The 20,336-nt window shown below is 33.8% G+C and overlaps 1 protein-coding gene across 3 annotated transcripts in view; it reads right to left on the bottom strand.

The window, feature by feature from the left end:
* ASCC3 (activating signal cointegrator 1 complex subunit 3) overlaps positions 1 to 20,336 on the bottom strand; it is a 286,385-nt gene that overhangs the window by 41,193 nt on the left and 224,856 nt on the right. For all 3 annotated transcript variants that reach the window (XM_066994480.1, XM_048066536.2, XM_066994481.1), the window contains 6 exons: positions 18,195 to 18,332; positions 17,973 to 18,093; positions 14,405 to 14,537; positions 11,629 to 11,754; positions 2,114 to 2,225; positions 1,700 to 1,834 (listed from right to left, as the gene is read on the bottom strand). In XM_066994480.1, coding sequence (XP_066850581.1) covers positions 1,700 to 1,834; positions 2,114 to 2,225; positions 11,629 to 11,754; positions 14,405 to 14,537; positions 17,973 to 18,093; positions 18,195 to 18,332 — 765 coding nt within the window. The remainder of the gene's footprint in view (positions 1 to 1,699; positions 1,835 to 2,113; positions 2,226 to 11,628; positions 11,755 to 14,404; positions 14,538 to 17,972; positions 18,094 to 18,194; positions 18,333 to 20,336) is intronic.

Genomic DNA, 20,336 nt, shown 5'->3' with positions numbered 1-20,336 from the left:
TCCAGCAAAAGAATGTAGAAAAAATTAATGAATGTTAAATTTTGCCATCACTGCCTAACACCTTAGGTTTTGTCTACAATAGTAGTATTTGACATTTTCCTTTGTCCTTCATGGATGTAAGCTGTTTAGATGGATGAGGAGCACTGGCATAAGATGGACAGTACTAAGATCTGCTTATATCATTCTTTTCCGTATGCTATTCATTTTCTTAGGTAATGTCATGAAACATCATTCCATATCTGCTAATCCTATTCCCAAGCTTCCCTCTACAAATTTGTTTTATTTTTTTTTCTGAAGTTTCTAAGTGGAGAAAATTTTTAAAAGAGACAGCAGCTGGAGTATAGCTCTCTCACCTTCAGTACTGAATATTACATTATTTAACTTGTGTTCACTGTAGGCATTTCTTTGTTTAAGTTCAGTTATTTTACATACTGAATATATAGGCCTCTTGATTGATTACCATTCTGAATTCAGCTGAATATACTGCATTTTATTTGTTAGAATTTACAATATTTTCTGAAAACGGAACAACAAATACTGTAGGGTCAGTGACAGCAACTCCTCTATTTAGGTTGTCTACTACTTTCCATTATAAAAGATTACAGTGGCCTTTATTTCTGAGCTGTAACACTCTAAATGTTTGCAGCAGGCGATTTAAATTTGTCAGGAAGAAGGTCTTTGTCCTAGAGAAGTGGCTTTCCTAGTGTCATAAAATGCTGATCAGGTTTTGTAGAAATGCAAACTATTGAATAACTATTTTTATTTTTCTGCTTGTATTTCTTGTCACAGAAGTTTTGGCAGCATGTCAAAACAATAAATATACAAGTAACATACATAAATGGGACTCCTGATTTTAAGGTCAACACTTGGAAATTTGGATATTAAAGAATTTGGGCCACTTGTATATAATATATAATACAGCAGAGACTTTAATCATAAATGGGCAGAAATAAGTATTTCTGGATAGTGTTTTGACACTTCTTCCTTTGAAATATACGTACATAGAAGTGGAATTATACAATTTTGAAAGAGAAGATTTTGTAGATATAAAAGTGTAAACACTTAAAAATATGTAAAACCTGATTCTTTCATGATGACGTAATACTATCATGCTGCATTTTTTACCATATCTCTGGATTTGTACCCTAAAATGTTTTGCCTTGTATCCACTGCACTTCCCTACTAAACAGTCACTAGACAAACTGTATAAGCTGGCTTTGTTGTAGGTTAAGACCTCAGGGATTGTGAGGTGCCTAGGAGAAGGAAAGGAAGGCATTTTAGGAAATGGATCTTGCTTATTATGTCCCCCAACTTGTTAAAGCTGCTGTATCTTCCAGATTGTCCCAGTGCAAAGTGATGGCCCTGGTATAGATCTGGGAAGCTGACATGCAATTATTCCAGGATTTCAGTATTCTACCTAACTTTAAAAAATAGAAAATAAATAATCAGATTTGTATAAATCCATAAGATTATAAAGGGACTTAAGAGAAACAGGCATACAGAATAATTTTGACATACTGATTCAATGAAGCACTTGAAACATCAAATATGATTCAGTTGTATTTCTCAAAACAATGACAAAGAAAAAAAATTACAGAAGAATGGCTTTTTAAAAATATTTTGGGATTTTTTTCATATACTTATGTCTTTAAGAGTCATGAGTTACATATGTTTAAATTAAGAAAATATCACCACTTACTGTCAGAATTAAGAGCAATTCTTCAATATTACTTTCAGGTTTCAACTGGTCTTTGAACATCCCAATAGTTGGATGCTTCAAATAGTAATAGGAAGCAATGCGGCCGTATGTCAGAGGTTCGATGCTGCGATTATCCTGTTAGAAGGGGAATCAAACATACATGTTTCTTACATGGTTCAATATGCATGGCTCCTACAAAACTGTAAAATATTTTAAGACTACATTATAAAAGAGCAAAAATAGTTTAACAACATACCTTAGCTGCCAACCTGATTAAACTCAGTTTTCAACGTAAGCCTTACAAATAGCCCCAAAGACAAACTCAAGCACCTCAAATCAAGCACGTATCTTATTGCTCTCAACTTTTAGGAGCATGTATCTTACTGAATCTTGTAAGGCACAAATTGGTCTTACCTCCCCAATTTCAATACAGTAGGAACATTCCAAATCAAAGAGGGATTTCTCAACAAGGCTAGAGAGGTACTTATTCATAGTGTCATGGCTCACATCATCCAAGTTGTAGTAACTAGAAGAATTGAAAACAGATGTATTACATGAATGCTTTTGATACACTGAAAATTTTAAACAATAACATCTTGTAGAAAAACTTACAAGGCTGCTATAATACACACACACACACTTGGAACAACAAATATCCACATTAAACAATTAAACACAGAACTATTCCCTTATATAATCTAACATAGTTTATATAGTTTAAATAGTTTGTGTGAATAATCAAAACAATACTAATGAGCATGTGTATATGGAAATACGGTAATTTACCTGGCTATTAATAGAAAGGTTGATACAGACAGAAGTGGACTGGCTGCATTTTGTTAGCTGGAAAATGTTCCTGATTGCATAGGTATGCTGTCCTGATTACATAAGTATGAAAATGAATAAACAATACTAACATAAATAACAGTACTTTAACTTCAAGAGAAAGGAAGAAAACCCACCAAGGACAGCAAATGTTCTTATATCCTGGAACTCTGAAAATTAAAAAACTAGGCACATACTGACATCTCTTGAGAAAGTAACCTTACACAAATCCAAATCTTAGTATCTGTTCTTATAATTCTGTCACATTTTATTCTCAAAATTAAAATTACTAGAAAGTATGGAATGGGGCATTTGCCAATGAACACTTCACGTGTTCTTTTTTAGGTGAAAGTGTTTGGGTAAACTGTATGTAGTAACATTGGTTCTTAGTTCTCTGCATTAAATAAAAATGTTTACAAACTGTACGAAAACACTGTGTTATGCTAGCATACAAAAAATACACAGTGACTGAAGATTGCACTCCTTGATTGTAGAACTTAACCTGTATTATAAGATTCTTACACAAACTAACATAATTTCAGGGATACCTTTAATCTGAAAAACTACAGATAAAAATGTATTAAGATTTTCAGTACTATACTCAACAAAGGCACAAATTCAGAAAGTAACACTTAAGTTCAATGAAAAGTAAAGAAAAACTGAGCATGCTTAGAAAGTTTCAAAATTCTGAATTTATGCAGTGCAGGTAAATCATACAATTTCAATGGAGAATTGAAACAAACAAAAAAACAACCACCATGATTTACTGAATTATTAAAAAGCACAGTAAAAAAGGTTGTCCCCGCTCACTTAATTCTGTAAATTATTGTCACACAAATAGACTACTGAGACTGCTGCAATGATGAAAGATGCTCCTTTGTTCATACTGGCTGCATTACTAACTGTCGTACTGTTTCAACTGTGTACTCAGCGTCCCCACTGGAAACAATACCACGTGCTGCAAGGAAGAGAGATTATGTTCTTTCCGTGTTACTTTGTGCAGGTGTACAACAGGCTGCATAACAGTGTGCTGAGATTCATTTCATTTGATTTTACACAGCTACAGCAACACCTGAGTTAGTCTTTTCAGCTCTCTTTACTGCCAATGGAGAGACAGATGCACTTAGATAATGCTATTCACCTCAGGTATTTTAGATTTCTGTTTTAAGATGAGGTGAAATACAATTACTGTCTAAAAAAGGGACTTCAGACAATCATTTCAGTTGTTGGTGATATATTTGGGGCAGATGAATCCCACTGTCTGATTTAAACTCTATTTCCTCCACTTTAATGATGCTGTTAGCAAATTTCAGAAGATGGAATTGTGTTAAGTACTGCAAGCACCCTTCTATGACTGTTCTATTAACATTATCTGAGATAAGCAATGCTATTTTCTTTATCTAATTTTTGAATGGCAGTAACATAACTGAAAAAAGCTGCATGCTAAGTAGCCATAGTCATTTCCATTTTTTCCCTTGTTATTAATTGTAAATTATGGGGTCAGTTCTTTGAATGTTCACTTAAAATTGAGTAAATCATTCTATGATTCTATGAATTCTAGGATGATTCTATGAATTCAATTCTAGAATTGAGTAAGTCAGAGAATCATAAAGTTGGAGTAGAACACTGGTACCATGAAAAAAAAAATTAAAAATCTGTTCGGATAGGAGGAAACAGACAGCTACATTAGACAACAACAAAGTATTTATTTGGCAGTGGAGTATTCAGCTCCATAGTATTTTATATTGGTTCACATTGGGATGATCTCAAATACTTAAAACATAACTGTTGTCCAAAACAAAACAAAGTGAAGAAGTAATTATCTTGACTAAGAAGTTTTATATAGCAGACAGCCACACGTTGCCAGCCTTATGCAAAGAAAACTTACTTGCAGCAAAAGTACTCACTATTTTCAGCAACTTAATTTTCATTAAAGTCATGTAATTTACTGAAGTAACATAGTAATGACAGAAAATGGTTATCTGCAGCTTTTATCTGCCTGACATTTTAGCACCAAACACATTAGATTCTGTTTATTAGTAGAAATTACTTTGTATCACTTTATTCACCTTCTGAAAATAATCCAAGCAAATTAACGACGTAAATTGTTTATGGATGTAAAAGGATTTTCTATTTTATACATCTAAACAACTAATGATTCGTTAGTGTTTTTAGTATTTAGTATTCTAAATTGAATGTAAGACTATTGAAATGACTCTAATTAAGGCACTTTGTTGTCACAGTATTCAGACTTCCACCATATCATTTCAGCACTACTATTTGCAGTACCACAATACTGATGATGAATGCTGATAAAACAAAGGAAGAGATATGGGCAATACAATGACATTATTTTGTTGAGGTTGTAGACAGGAATTCAGAAAGATTTTATCTTGTACTCTAATTTGGAGTATTTCACACTGAAGACTTAATCATAAAAGGCATTAAAATGCCTCTTAAAATTGTATGAATTTAACATTTGCTGGGTTTTGGTAAATTATTGTCAGAGGTGTAAATATCTAGCTGCCTAGTACAAATAGAACAATGAAAAAAAATATCTTAAATTATTTGTATTCTTGAGTGATGTGGTACCAGTGTGTTTTAACTACTACCTGTAATAGGGTAAATATAATTTTGAGCACACTCACTGGAGCTTCTTGGTCACTCAGCACATTTTGCCCTAATAAAAAGCAGAGCCATTCATCTAGAAAGATGATGTTAAAATCATTAGCAAAAACAGGGGTATTATGACATTAGGCAGTATTTTGATTGTGCAGGCATAAAAGCCAGTCGAATTTTGCATGTTGGTATGCTCTAAATATAAAAAACTGCATTGTATGTGAGTTCTAAAATGAAGCTTTATTACCTAACTATTTAATTACAGATAAAGAATAAAAACAATGCAGTTTCATGCTCACTGCATTGAATCATCTAGTCATTATTTTCCCTTTGCTATAAACAGACAGCCTACCTTTTTATCAGCACACCATTTCATTTATTTCACAGTGAAGCCCAGTTTCACAATAATTGACTTGTCAGAAGCTCTAATTTATGAGGCTGGTCTCTGTAAGCCTTCTTCTATATTGGACTCAACCTGCACACAAGCAGGGTTGAATATTTACAATGCTGTTAACAGGTGCTGAGTTGTTTAATGATTCTAATAGCCAGAAGCGTACTGAGAAAGCCAGCGGGATCACAATTACAGGCTGTTTGAACACAACAATTACTCGTCCCCTGAGAGGTGTGAAAGTCAAAGGCAGTTTTATCCTAACAGCATCTAGCACATGGGCTAGGCAGGCTAACTTCCATTAGTAGTCCATTGGGAAAAAGCAATAACAAACCCCTAGGTATCATAAAAATTTACAAAGTATGTAAAATTTAAACAATCAAAAACTGAAGGAACTTTTTATTGGCTTTAAAATAATATATTTTAAATCCCAAACCTTGTAAAGCTTAGTAAGAACAACAAACCCTGAAACATAAACTCATTTCTCTAATCTAAGGAAGTGTGGAATTTCATCAGCTGAGAAAGACAGAGAGACGTGCAGGAACATAAAATGTAGATGAAGTTACACAAAACATTTAGGATTTAATGTGAATGTTAGCAATCATTTCCTGTTTAGCTTATGTAAACCTGACCTGAGATCTCTCTGGGAAATTTTTCATCAGCCTTGAAATGGTCCTGCTATAACTGTCAATGCTGTGAAGTCATTTGTTACAGCACCATGTTTTTTATGTTCAGATTATACGGTAGTAATAGTGACACACATAATGAAAATCGGTAGCAGAGTCAGCCAAAAATATTAAAAGAAGAAACTTTCTAGCTGGAAGGCCTTTTGAAAATGCATGAAAAACAAATCTACAGCGTTCACTTGATTGCGAGAATGCTTTCGGAGATTTTGCTGTCCTGAAACCTGAATTTTGTTACGAACAAGTACGGGACAAGCACAGATAGTCACCTTCATAAATATCTTTTACTGCAGTTATCAATTGTGTTTGCTTTCATAAACTTGCGGCCTTTGGTGGCTGCGACCTTCAAAATGGTACCATGCAAATGATACTGAGTATATGGCACAACTGATGGACTTTCAAAGGCAGAGCCATGTGACAATGTACCAACTCACTTCTGTTGATAAGGCATCACTGACTGACTCTGCAGTCTGGGACTGGCTGGCTAAAATGCGCTACAGCATGCACAAATACTACAGCCAGAAATCTGTATTTCACCTGTACACATTATTTTCTTGCATTCATATATTTGGTTATGCCAGGTATGAGGAATACTTTGACAGATACCCTGATATCTATAATCAGATTTTAGTATTTCCTTGTGATTAACTCTGGCATCAGGAAGCTATTTACTACCATGTCAGTGCTTCTAAATAAAATATTTCCAGGAAAGTTTACCTTTTAAGAGGTACTTATAAGATGAGAAACCAGAGATAACATGCACATGTAAAATTGTTTACATATTGACTGAGCTTTTTTTTTTTTTCTAGGATACATCCCAACAGATAATTTGCCCAGTAAAATAGTATCCAAGAGAAAGAAGACAATTACATGAATTCACTTTCTGAAATGGGAGATGCAGGGTCTTGAGCCTTGTGTTCTACCAGAAGACCAGACCAGACTGGGCAATAGGAGGTGGCTCAAATACTTATCAGTGTGCGGCTTCCTAGTCTGAAAGAATCAGTAGAACTTTGTTCCTATGAGTAGTTTGGTAAAAGTATACTGTGAACTACGTTTCTGTAGTTTTCACATCACCGTGACCCTAATTATATAAAGAACAAGATCTTGTTATGAAGTCCATAATAATGCCTACAGCTGTGTTATTTATGAAGGGAAGTATACATACATGACAGAGTAAGTGTTACTGTGAAAGGCAGAATCCATCCTGAAAAATGTCAGTTCACCAACACCAAATATGGATGCTGGTAACTACTGCAGTGTAATACACCTTCACTTCTGTTCTTAGTAGCTATTGATAAACTTTTGCATCTTATCTCTTAGTTAATTTAACTTTCTTCACTAATCCCCTTTCTGACATCCAAACTAGCCCTAAAAGTCTTGTGATTTTGTCATTATACACATTATTCTACCTTGACTGGCTGATACTAGCTTTCACTTTGATTCCAGAAACTATTATGGTACAGTGGTTATCATCATTTTTATTCTGCTGTATTCAGAAACTATTATGGTACAGTGATTATCATCATTTTTATTCTGCTGTCTTATTCATACTATTAGACAAGCTCAGCTAATTATACTGAGAAAAGGAAATTTAAAGTAAAATATAAGTGTATGATTAATGATAAAAGTATCAGTCAGAGAAAATTTAATTATAATTTATTCTATATCATTCTTTCACTTCATTAATAAAAGACTAAGATAAAGTGAAAAAAACTTTAATAATAATTCTCAGAATTAATAAAGCTTTTTTTCATGTCTTCACAAGCAATTCACACGGAAAACTAATTTTACAAGTGCAGATGTATACGCAAATATTTACAAATACATAAAAAACACATTTTAACTGTGATGTGATGTGTATTCTCAGAACATCTAAAAATTAACATTCCAAATGAAAGCTGATTCTGCTTAGCTTTACATATGTTGTCAATCTCTATTTCTGTTTTACTGCATATGTATCTGGAAAATATCATAACCTGATTTACAGAAAATGTTTCCCATAGCTATTTCTCTCTTGTAGAAAGTTGCAGATTGTAATCTTTTATAAGGGTAAAAGAATGAAACAGTCATAGCATTCCGGCCAAGGAAAGGAGATCTGCCTAAGTCTTCAGTCTGCTAGCTATGACAGGCGAGCCTCTCAAAATAGCCCCTTTCAAAGAAAAGGGCACTTAGCTGATCTGTCTTTAAACATGATCTTGACTAAGTAGGGAAAATAAAGGCTAAAGTTGTATGGGGAGAAAAGAACACATTGTAGCACTTGACTGAAGTAGTACAGAAACTTTGACTTAAATTGCAAATTCAAAAATCTCTACATTTAGGAATAATTGCTTTGGGGAAGGGGAAAAAACTATGGATATTGAGACCGATATAACTTGGTAAACAGTTTTATTTAGACTAATATTATTTATTATAAAATAATAAATTTTATTTATTTCCTTTGCACATTATCTCTTGAACAGCATGCACATGGCTATTCAATATGCCACTAAACGAAAGTGGCACTCAGCAACCCCAGCTCAACTACTACTCTTAACTATAAAGTTAAAACCCATTTCACAGATTGCTGGGTACAAAGCTTCATCAGATAGGAAAATTAGAATAGCTTGATGTAAAACAAAACAAAACAAAAACAAACAAACAAACAAAAAACATTACAGCAAGCAAAGATTTTCAACAACACCATTTAAAAAGCCAGTATTACCAGTCTAATGAATTATCTTATGTCCCGGAAAAAATCTTAATGACAGCATGTTTAGAAGAAACCTGACTACTTAAAGCAAACGGATACTTCGATCTTTATCTCACTATTAAGGTAGATTAATATTACTCAAATAGAATAAATTGCAGGATTCAGTAAGGCATTTTATGGTACCGGTTTGGAATAGAATGATCGTAGATTTGTTTATGCAGCTTTAATATACAAGTAGCTAAAACTGGCAATAAATAAGAATATAAATCTTCTGCATATTATCTAAGCCCATTATTTTGGGGATTTACAGCATCACATGCAATGCCTTTCATGCCAAAGAATCCCAAGGCAATTTACCAAACATGCATATGGGAATTACTTCTTCACCACTAAGGTACTGTCACCTGCTGGGTAGAAAATAGCTGTTGTTTCATAATGGAGAGAATGTCAAGAAAATTGCTTTGGGGCAGGACATGATAAAGAACACTGTATCAAGTGACACTGGGTGGGTACTGTGCAAGTACCCAAAACAAAATTCAGCCATTACGCTCCTGCTCTTGTGAAAAAATAACCCCCTAAACCTTTGAATTACTAAGGGCCATAAATAATTATTGTCTAGTAATATCAAACATTTCATATGCTCATTTATGGCACACTAAATGCTACTACTGTATTGCAATTTACTCAGTTATCTCAACTACCGCTGATTTCTCTTCATAAAACTCTTCAATGTTCCTTTGATGTATCTCATTCAAACACTGATTCATTTCAAATAGTATGCATATCCATTCAAATAGTATGCTATTAACTATCAAGTTTAGTAATTTTGGGTGAAACTTAGTAGAAATTATTATCATGTAAAAGAGTAAAAGTGTGCACATCCACTGCATTTGCGCTTAGTATCTAGAAATGACCTCTCTGACAGAGTCAATAACGTCCTTCATTTTTCTCTCTGCATGACTGAGTACACGAGGAATGCCGAGTACCTTTGTGTGGATGAGAGACTGGGGAAAGCAGCAGAACTTCTGAACTGTTCCAACCTGTATGTGTGGTGTTCCAATAAACAACTACGATTACATTAGAAACTTCGATGTGCGTTCTTGTCCTGACATTATAGACATGACTAGTCAAAAGCTATTCACATTGTCTGCCACTACAATGGCCCTGCTTCTCACTATGAAATAGTCTTTTTTTTTTTTTAATTTAACTTTCTTCTTAGAATCCTCTCAGAATAGAAGAACTTTTGCTTAGAAATTTATACTGTGATAAATTCACATTTAGCTTTCTATGAAACTGTACATTAAAAAGACTGCTGAGAAAAAAGTATCACCAGTAAACATGCCAAACTCACACTCCAGCGTGAACGTTCTTTTTCACTGGGGAGAGCTTGCCCCTTAAATCAGATGACTATATTTCTCTATTCTACATTTACCTATGGGCTATTTGTTTTTGTCTTATAAGATATGTCTGTCTACCAGATACCATGCAATCAAAGCTTGGTGAAGACAAATCAACAGTCACTTTAGCAGAGCAAATGAATAGCAAGACATTTTAAAATAACTTCACACATTCTCTATACTGAAAACTAATAGTGATTGCAGTGGCACAGTTTTTAACATCAGTTGTAGTTTGGATCATGTGTAAATCTCAAACACAGCTTTACCTTCATCTAACCTAGATGAAAACAGAATTTAGCTGTTTGTCACTCTCAGGGCAGAACCATCTTCCACATACATTTATTCATTTTGTTAAAGTGAGAGAATTGAATACTTTTTTTTTTTTTTTTTAATTTACAGTTCTAACACTGTGCATTTTTGATTTCCCAAGAAGATTAGATGGAAATTTTGTTCTGTGGGAGATTCTCAGCACAGGGCTAGATGCAGAATTGAAAACTAATGAAGATTCAAAAAGAGTTAAAGGAAATTATTGTTTCACCTTTTATCACCTGCAGGCTCCAGCAGCAGTTGCCTGTAAGGAACTCAGTTGAAAATTCACCCAAATGTTACGGACATTAAAATGATTGAAGAAATATGACATGCTGCAGTACATCAAGAAATATTTAGTGCTACAAATGCCTAATTCTTTATTTGCCACATTATTTTGGTGGGTGAATGATACATGACACACAAAATACCATTTGTGCAAAATAGCGTTGTGGCAAAGGCAGCCTACGTTGCTGGAACGGCTCAGTATGGTCTGCATACCAGCTGGAGCTAGGCAGGATGATAGCAATCATTGAAAATATTGCACACATGGTTTCACCAGGATCCCCTAATGAAAGTAAACTTTATCATAGAGAAACAGCTGATAGCTATTCTCTTATTTATTAGGAAAATTCAAATCTTCATAGATTTTCTATAGAAGACTGGGCATAACATATCAATGTGGTAGCTAAAAAGAAGTAACACATTATAAATGCAATACCTAAAGGAATGTGATAATCTGGAGTTTTATTTTAGGGATGCTGATGTACCCTTCTCAATAATGCTATTTTATAGTTGTTACTAAATTGTAATGTAAGTTATCTGCCAAGAAATCCATTTATATTTAGAGAAAAATTATTAAAAAAATGTGCACACAAGTTTTATTCCATGTGTGGGCCAGTAATGCTCCTATACTGGAGACTGCTAAGTATTGTAGGCTCCAACAGCAGCAGTATCACCTTTAGATCAACTCTACCCTCAAGCTACCTTTAGGTTAAATTGCTTTTGTATTTTATACTCACGTTGGGTTCATTATAAGTCGACGGAAGAAGTAAGTCCAGGTGATATAATCCATTGCATCCTGCTTAGAAGTAATGGTTCCAGCAGCAATTTCAGCATTCAAGTGGTCAGCCAGCACATCTAACAAGCTGAAGAACAGGAAACAAGAGGACTTTGCTGACTTTACAATCACAAAGACAGGTAATATATTTTGTAGAATTGTGTATTAAAAGGTTTATTACTTTTAATCTGAAAATATTATATATTTATTTTCCGGTAAAAGAGAAGAGGGGAAGAAGAGGGGATGTAATTGCAAGGTCAGTCATCTTCTTTACATGGTATTGGTATGAAGCTCAAATTATTTTTTGATTGGACCAAGAATGCACACGTTTAAGTCATTTATGGAATGTATTCAGATGGAGCTACTAAGTGGTAACTTCTGAATACTGTATGTTGACCATATGATCATGCTGGTTTAATCCAATAGAAAATCATATGGAAAGACAAACAGGAAATGAAACAGTGGCAATAGCTTAGCTAATACTTGACAAATACTTGAGGGGCTATTAAAATTACATCAAAACTGCTTCTCCCAGATTTTTCCTCATCTTCATCCAATATAGGGGAAAAAAAAAAAAAAGCTACTTTTACCCACAAAGGTCTAAACTCTGAAACATAGAAGAACAAAAGCAGTGTAAAATGGTTTTTACAGACTAAAATACTGTTTAGTTTCACTAATGGAACAAAGACCTCCACTTGGCTACCTAATGATATCATGCCTAGCTGCAGTTCAGTCAGGGAATGGCAAATATCCTTAAAGACTAGCCTAATTTTTCCTGTATCATAATCCTTTTACTTTTCCTATTTTTCCCTTATTGATGAAAGTAAACAATAATTTGGCATGAGTAACTGTTATACTGCTCTATACCACTGGTTGCAGAGTTCTGAAGGCAAAGAAGCAGCTGTTCTACCCAGACTGTCCAACAGAAATTGGATTGATTATTCAATAGCTATTACTGAATTATTATTATTTATTATTCCATAACAAAAATCACTTTCTCTTTTGCTTCTAATGTACCATGTTTCAGACCCATGATCAGTGAGAGCACAAGGCCTGTCTGTCATTTGAGTTGTGCACTGAAGTCTAATGCATAGACGATCCTTTTTTAGAAAAATCTGTAATTAAAAAAATCTGAGGTTTAATTTTAAAAATTGGAAGTACTACACAAAGCTGATAAATCTGCTCTTTGGTAGAACAAGATGAGAAAGCATTCTAAAAATAAAATTCCTACAAAAGAACCCAAATTTCTCTTTGAAGCTATGAAGGCTCTTACTTCAAGTATCTTTGATGGTCATAAAAGACCACAACAACTCTAAATTAATCAGATCACAACCTACAAAGAACTTATCAAGATCACCATTAACATGTGAATCTTCATTTGAAAGTTCATCAAATATTTTTTGTTTATAGTGAAAGATGGAATATATTAAACTGTTGATATAAATAAATATATACACAAAATGAGTTACTAGAAACATGCAATATTTATAGTATTAAAAATGGGAACAAGTTGTGATTAGTACTGTGATATTGAAGATATAATTTCTTCATCTAGAAACAATGGATTTCCTAGTTCATGTTTCCTTCCTGGCGCGGTGCACCGGGCATGAACCTATGGACAACACTATCAGTCTAGATATATCACCAGCATTTTAATCATGCTGCCGTTTTGACTTACTAGCTATTATTTCAAAGATGTTCAACACCTTAGACTTCTGTACTAAGTGCAATTATATGTTAAAAAAAAAAAAAAAGAAAAATAAGAAGCATGGCTTCCTAAGGAAATGAAATACGTGTTGCCACAGTCTTTGTAAAAAAAACTGTATTAGTCTGCCTATGCAGCCCTGAAATTAACCTTCAAATACACCAGTCCATTTCAACTACTTTTCACAGGTGGATAGCACTCTCGAGTTCCTGCAAATTTCCTGACCGCTCAGAGGTCCAATTAGTGCTCATGTAGAGCGACAAAGTTTCTATAGGAGAACAATACTGTGAATTCTTCATTACTCAGAAAAGCTTTCATTAATGCTTATGCTTTATTAGATATCTGAGAATTCCTCCATGCACATATAGTAGACTGATGTAATTGATTTTGCTTCTTGTTGAACAACTATTATAAATATCAAAAACAAGGCACAAGTTACATTATGCTGGACAGAAAACTCTGTCCACCAACTAAGTTCAGAGAGAGTGCAAAAGGTGGTGTTTCTATTTTTTCTGACAACAATCTTGCAGTTTTGAAGTGAAAGATGGTTTGAATGGGTATTAGTAATCACTTATACTAGTCAGATTTCTTTTTGAACTAGGGAGATTTTAAAGAATGTGAAATATCCATAACAGTTCAAGTTTTCTAGCTAAAAAGTGCTAGAAACTCTCATTTTTTTTCCCTATTAGGAATTTGTCATAGAATTTCAGAGAGGGTTGTGAATATCACATACAGTTGCCCTACACACTTGCCTAGAAGAACAGTTTGTGCTCTCATTCCAGTGTCTGATACAATCAAAAGCGGAGAAGCATTTGTAAAATTATTTGGCAACAGACCGAAGAACTCAACAGTGCTTCAAGACTCACGGAAGAAAGAATTTTTCTGGATAGACAACTTCTTAAAAAATGAATTTCCTCTAGGACCTCAATATTTAGGATATACTCCGCACAGGAATTTTGTTTCACTTTTCTGTATCCCTCATTTGTAGTATTGTTGATAGTTTGATTAGCTTTTCAGATTGCTTTTACTTTACCTGGATTCCACTGGGAAAGGTTCATAAAGGAATTTTTTGTAGAAGTCTTTCTTAATATCGTGAACTAGAATTACAGCTTTGCCTTGGTCATCAAATTGTGGTCTGCCTGCACGTCCCATCATCTGAAGCACATCTGCCAAAGAGACAATAATGCATAAAATAAATGCACTGAAAAAAAAAATTATTTATTTCTATATAATGTGTAATAGTTTTTTTTTTTTAATATTTCTTTGGCCTCATATGCCCTATTGATTTTTGACTTTTTTTTTTCCCTATCTCAGGAAAATTTATGATGAACTTATTTGTGGCGGAGACTATCATCTGCATACTTGAAGACCTCCCACTGCAATAGTAACCAAGCCTACACCTAATATAAATATATAAATTCCCCCTTCTCTCCCTCCATTCGGCATGCATCTCTTGTTTGTTATCATGAAATGAAAGATGATAGTGAGTAAAAGAACTCACGAAGCCTACAGTGGGTAACTGTATATCACTTCCTAATCTTCAAGTACTTGACTTCACAATAATAGGTGTTCCTTGCATAAGACTCTCCTATATATATTTTCCTAGGTTTTTAATAATTTAGAGGGAAAAAAAAAGGTAAAGGTAATTATAATTACTAAGAGCTATGATCTTTGCCACTCAAACTTCAAGACAAGTGCTATTTGCTACTAGCACTGGAGTAGAGAAGGTTTCATATACGTTTTCCCTATATCAGATCATGATATACAAATTTAAAAGCAGATAAAGCTCACATGTACTATACCTATACATTATTACTTGCAAATACAAGTTAGTCAGTGATTTCTAGAAACACTGAAAATACAAGTCCGTACAGAACATTCTCAACTTGCTACCTGACAACCAAGATATGTACACTTATCATCTATCTGTTTGTCTTCTCATAATCTGAGAACTGCATCAGTATAGGTTGTTCTTTGTCTCTCCCAACTGAGATCTGATTCCTTTTTGGTGCCTCCAGCATCTATTTAAGTTTGAAGAAACAAATGATATTAGTTCAAAAGTAAGTTTTAAATATTTATTTTTGAAACTTTTTATGTTTTTTTTTTTTCTTTTGTATTCTCTGAGTTCTATCATATCTACAGAGTATGTGGTTTGCAGTACCTGGCATTTTGAAAAATGGTTTCTTTGGCCTCAGAAGCAAAGTAAGCTTTTTGGCCCAATGGTCAGCAGGGTATTATCGTTAAGGAAGGCCAAGACAGAATGTTTAGAATGTGATACAGCGATGGACAATGATAAGAGAAACAGTCCAGTGACAATAAACAGAACAAGTTTTCAGTAACATACATGTGTACACACGAGCTACATAAACACCAGTGTTTTTTATCAGTTTATTAATTTTGCTAATTGAGGATTGACATGAAATGTAAAATGAAATTAGTTTGAAAATGATAGGTGTGTATACAGGAGGGTGATGAAACATTATCTTGCTATTCTAATATGGTGATTTAAATTGTACATAATAACATATAGGAAAGGGATTTACTATGGATATGATTTTAGCCAAATATTCTGCTAAATAATTATCCAAAACCAGTATTTTCTCTACTGACTATATGCTGCTTGGCTGCTTTTAATCACTTAACTAAACTCCTGATATGTTAAATGTGATCCAACTGGATGAGTAAACGTCTGGTCACTGAGAGAAAGACCTCCCCAGAACCTCCAATTTCACTGAAAGAAGCATTTTTACTTATTTCAAAATTACTGAACACTCCACAATGATTCATTCTGCCCTCAGCTGCTTACTTGGAGCCAAATGCATCCCTGGCACACAAAAGTAACTTCTGCAGGGAAAAAGCAAGTTATACCATGGCGGAATAGTGAAGGCAGCATTAAAGACAGTACTGTGAAAATTTGGAAATATTTCCAAAAGAAACACATTAAATTTTCATTTAATTGCTGCTGAAGAATTGTATTACCTATCCACAGAACTTCCAGAAACATGAATATTCTCTAGAAAGTTAAAAATATTCTAAATAAACCATACTACATTTCTTCATAAAATAAGGAATCTGCATTTTCTGTTGCAGTGCAGAGAATGAAACCTAAATCATAGATGGTAGTATTCCCCTCTGTTCACACCCCCATGAAGTCTTATTTAAGATTCAAGAACCAAACAACCCTTAATATCCAAGACACCTGAATTCAAAAAGGCAATAAAGAGTATAAACCTCTCCTAATGCCTTTGTGAGTACTTGTACGATGGATTTCTAAAATAGCATAGTAAGGCCTCAATGTTTATTGAGTTTCTGATTTCTTTTGAATATATTATTTACCCTATTACTTTTCTCTGACAGTCCCACAGATTCAACATAAAATCTAAAATATCAGTTGGTTTCTTTCCTCATCACTCTTCCCCGTTTACTAATAAAGTCAGTTGTCACTGTTCTTCCAGTTGGGACAAGCAAAACGTTACTTCTCTGCAGAGACTGTTTATACTAGGTTTATACTAGCCGGTCTGTCACAAAATGCAAGTATGTATGGCAAAGCTCCCGGGTCATACCAGAATCTTTGAACAAGAGAGCTGGTCTGGAAATTGATCCCAAGTTTCCAGCAGAGCACTAACCACTAAATTAACCTCCATGATGGGTTACTTGGAGAAATAACCCCTGTATTATTTTCAGTTTGAGCTTTTCTCATTAGTAAGTTTTTCTTACTATAAAAAGACAGTGCGTGGCTTAAAGGATGCAAGATCTCTATTTACATTACAAATTACATTTATTTGTCCTTAGATGTATACATCTCTGGCATACTGCAGGATCATTTAATAATAAACTTCCTCTTGTGAAAATAGAAAGAGAAAACAGAACAGGAAACCTGGAATAAATTTAGCTTGTCCTCATTCTTCAAGCTTAGTACCCATCCAGACAGATATTCTCCCTGACTAAACTTTGAAAGAAGTTCTTCCATGGTTCACTTTCTTAAGCTCATTGGAAGAACTACAGAGCAGTTTAAGAAAAGTAGAAATTACTGGAGGTAGGAAGCAATAAAAGTCTATATCAAACCAGAAATTCAAATATTTTATTAAGCTGATTATTTTTGAAATAACACTTATTTGAAGTATCTCTTATATCACTAAAGATACTATACTAGTTAGAGTTTTTGTTTACTGTCAAGTGATGACATACATTTTATGCTCTCATATGTGTGATACAACTTTTGCACTTCAAACCACTAAAATCTGTTTCTATTTAAAAAAAGGTTTCAAAAAATTGTGTGAAAGTTTCCTTTTGTCCAAATTACTAGGAAGATAAATGACTTCATATTGTACCTTTAATTGCCCAACATCTACTTTGAGCAATGTGCATTAAAGGAACTTAGAAAAAAAAAAAAAGATTTACAAAACTGAAACATTTTTAAATCATGTAAAATCTTCAGAGTTCTCCTACAACTTGCATTAAACAAAGAAACCCTCCTCAGCAATCCTAGCTTCTACCTAATTTAGGTATTCTCATTGGTTAGTTACAAAATAATTCAGATCATTTGCATATGTTTGAAATATATTTCAGCATATGAGTATTTCCATAATTTATTTGAGTACCTGTAATGGGATAATCCACGTAACGCCTTGTTTTTCCTTCATAGTATTCTGTTCCTTTAACAATTACTAAATGAGCTGGAAAATTTACACCCCAAGCTAATGTGCTTGTGGCAATAAGAACCTAAAACAGAAAGAAAGATTAATGAGGTACACGTAACAAAAAGCCAACTTTTAAAATTCCATGTAAAACACATTACGGCCGGATTCAAAGAACAAATGTACCTGGATTTTGCAGTTCACAAACAATTCTTCCACAGTTTTCCTGTCTCTCTCATGCAGACCTGCATGGTGCATGCCTATTCCAAAAGCAAGTGTCAGCTTCAAGTTTGAATCTCTAACTGTCACGATAATGTCATTCATCTGTAACAGAGTAAATAGTTACATATTTTAAAACAGATTACTCAGAAATTTTTAAACTTTTAGGGTTGTTATTTCATTTTTTATATCAAGGATAATTTGCTCAACTGTTAACACAGACAGGAAAACAGGGTCTTCATTCTTTGAAAAGTCTGTTTTCACTCTAAAAAATCAAATACTATATTAAGGGTGGGGGGAATACAAAACTACATGACTATATAGACACACTAAGTAGCATAGATAAGGAAATGAAAATGCTGAAAATATCTTGACAGTGCTGGCAGATGCTGTGTATTCTGCTCTGTGTTAGTTTAATGCAATTCCTCGTATCAAAAGGGTTAGACCTGGTATAAAAATATAGCAAATCCCTGCAACCAGTAACAAAACAGTCATGAAAAATAAATTTGACTCACCAATGCCTATGAAAAAATAGACACAGTTCTACAATCTAATAATTCTGCAATTATTATCCATCAATAAAGTTTTTGATTTACATGCTGTAATCCCAATTCTTTTGATTTTTTTTGAGAGTTAGATTGTAATTTATAGACCCAAACCCTGTAGTGAAATCCAACATACAGTAAATGTCTCCATTTGAACTTTTTAGAAGGACAAAAAGTTAATTTTTATTACTATTACTATTCAAATCTATGACTATTTGGAATCCTTTTAACTACCCTCTACATTTCTTGCCTAAGTTTTCATGTAGTAAGTTCCATAATAAGCTCATTTATTTCTGCAGACTACCTCTGTGAAAAAGCCCCTCACTAATAACGAACAAAAACTTTGCAACTTCTTTATCCTGCTTGGTGATTTGCTCCTCAATATTCTTTCTATTGTTGAATTCCTACGGCCATTTGTTATTATATGTGATTTTATTATAATATAGCCAGAAACTTTCAAACCTCATCTCTTATTAGTGGTTTCCTGGTGCCACCAGCAGTGGCATGATGATATTGCATACTTAAGGGCAGCATCGCTCACAGTTAACCTAGGAGGTATAGCAACGTTTAAAGAACAAAAGAATAGTGCAAAATGAATTACTCATGATAACTGGAGAACTCAGACTGAATATTTAGTCTCATCTCAGACTGAGTACCTCGAAGTACTGGGATATGGTATTTGTATGACTGCAGTGATAATATCATTCCCACTTTGAACTCTGAGGTGTTGCACTTCTGATGCTCAAAATTGTAACTTTCTCCAAACGTTTCCAGGCTTTTATACTTCTCAGACCTTAATGTTTCTACAATTACTTATGTATCTAAACCCAACTAATATATGTCATCACTATTATCAAAAAATCCTCGGTACAAAAAATCCAGGGAGTATAATAGCCTATATTCAGGATTTTAAAAAATCCAATATAGATTTTGTAAATCAATCAATTTTTGTCAGGAAGAACAAATTATAAAGCAGTTTAAAAACTCTATTTGTTGTAGTAATATTGATTAATTGAACCAGGAATGACAGAAGTAACAGAGAACCCAATTTTCAAAAATATTATTCAAGTTTTGGCTTGGTCCAATCAATTTGAACTACCTAATGGAAGCCCCTAAACTTAATTTTCTCTCATAATGCAGCTGCCTGGATGTTCCTGGCACTATCTTATATTATGGGACATGGTAAGTTTGTTGCATAAACTAAACTGACTTGTATAAAAGGGACGCATACAGCAGAGAAGAGTGAAAGGGACTATAAAACACTGAAAGGAAAGGAAGCAGGAAGAAAAAAGCAATGAACTGAGAAGTGAAAAGGGGATATCTGTTTAGGAAAGGGAAACAAGAAGAGGGGCAGATAAGCAGAAGAGAGAGAAAAGAACTGAATGAAAGGAGGATATGTTAAAGGATAAAGTTTATCTATCTAGATACAATCAGCAAACCTTTGATTTCTCTAGTCAACATGTAGACATGTGACTGTAGTGTAGACAACATGAATTATGACCCATCTTAAAGATTTCTTCTAAGACAAAAAAATAACTGGATAAAATGAGAATCAGTGCACTGC

This window comes from Anser cygnoides, chromosome 3 (genome assembly GCF_040182565.1).
Source record: "Anser cygnoides isolate HZ-2024a breed goose chromosome 3, Taihu_goose_T2T_genome, whole genome shotgun sequence".
Lineage (NCBI taxonomy): Eukaryota > Metazoa > Chordata > Aves > Anseriformes > Anatidae > Anser > Anser cygnoides.
The sequence above is the reverse complement of the archived record's forward strand: the minus strand, read 5'-3'. Positions and strand labels throughout refer to the sequence as shown.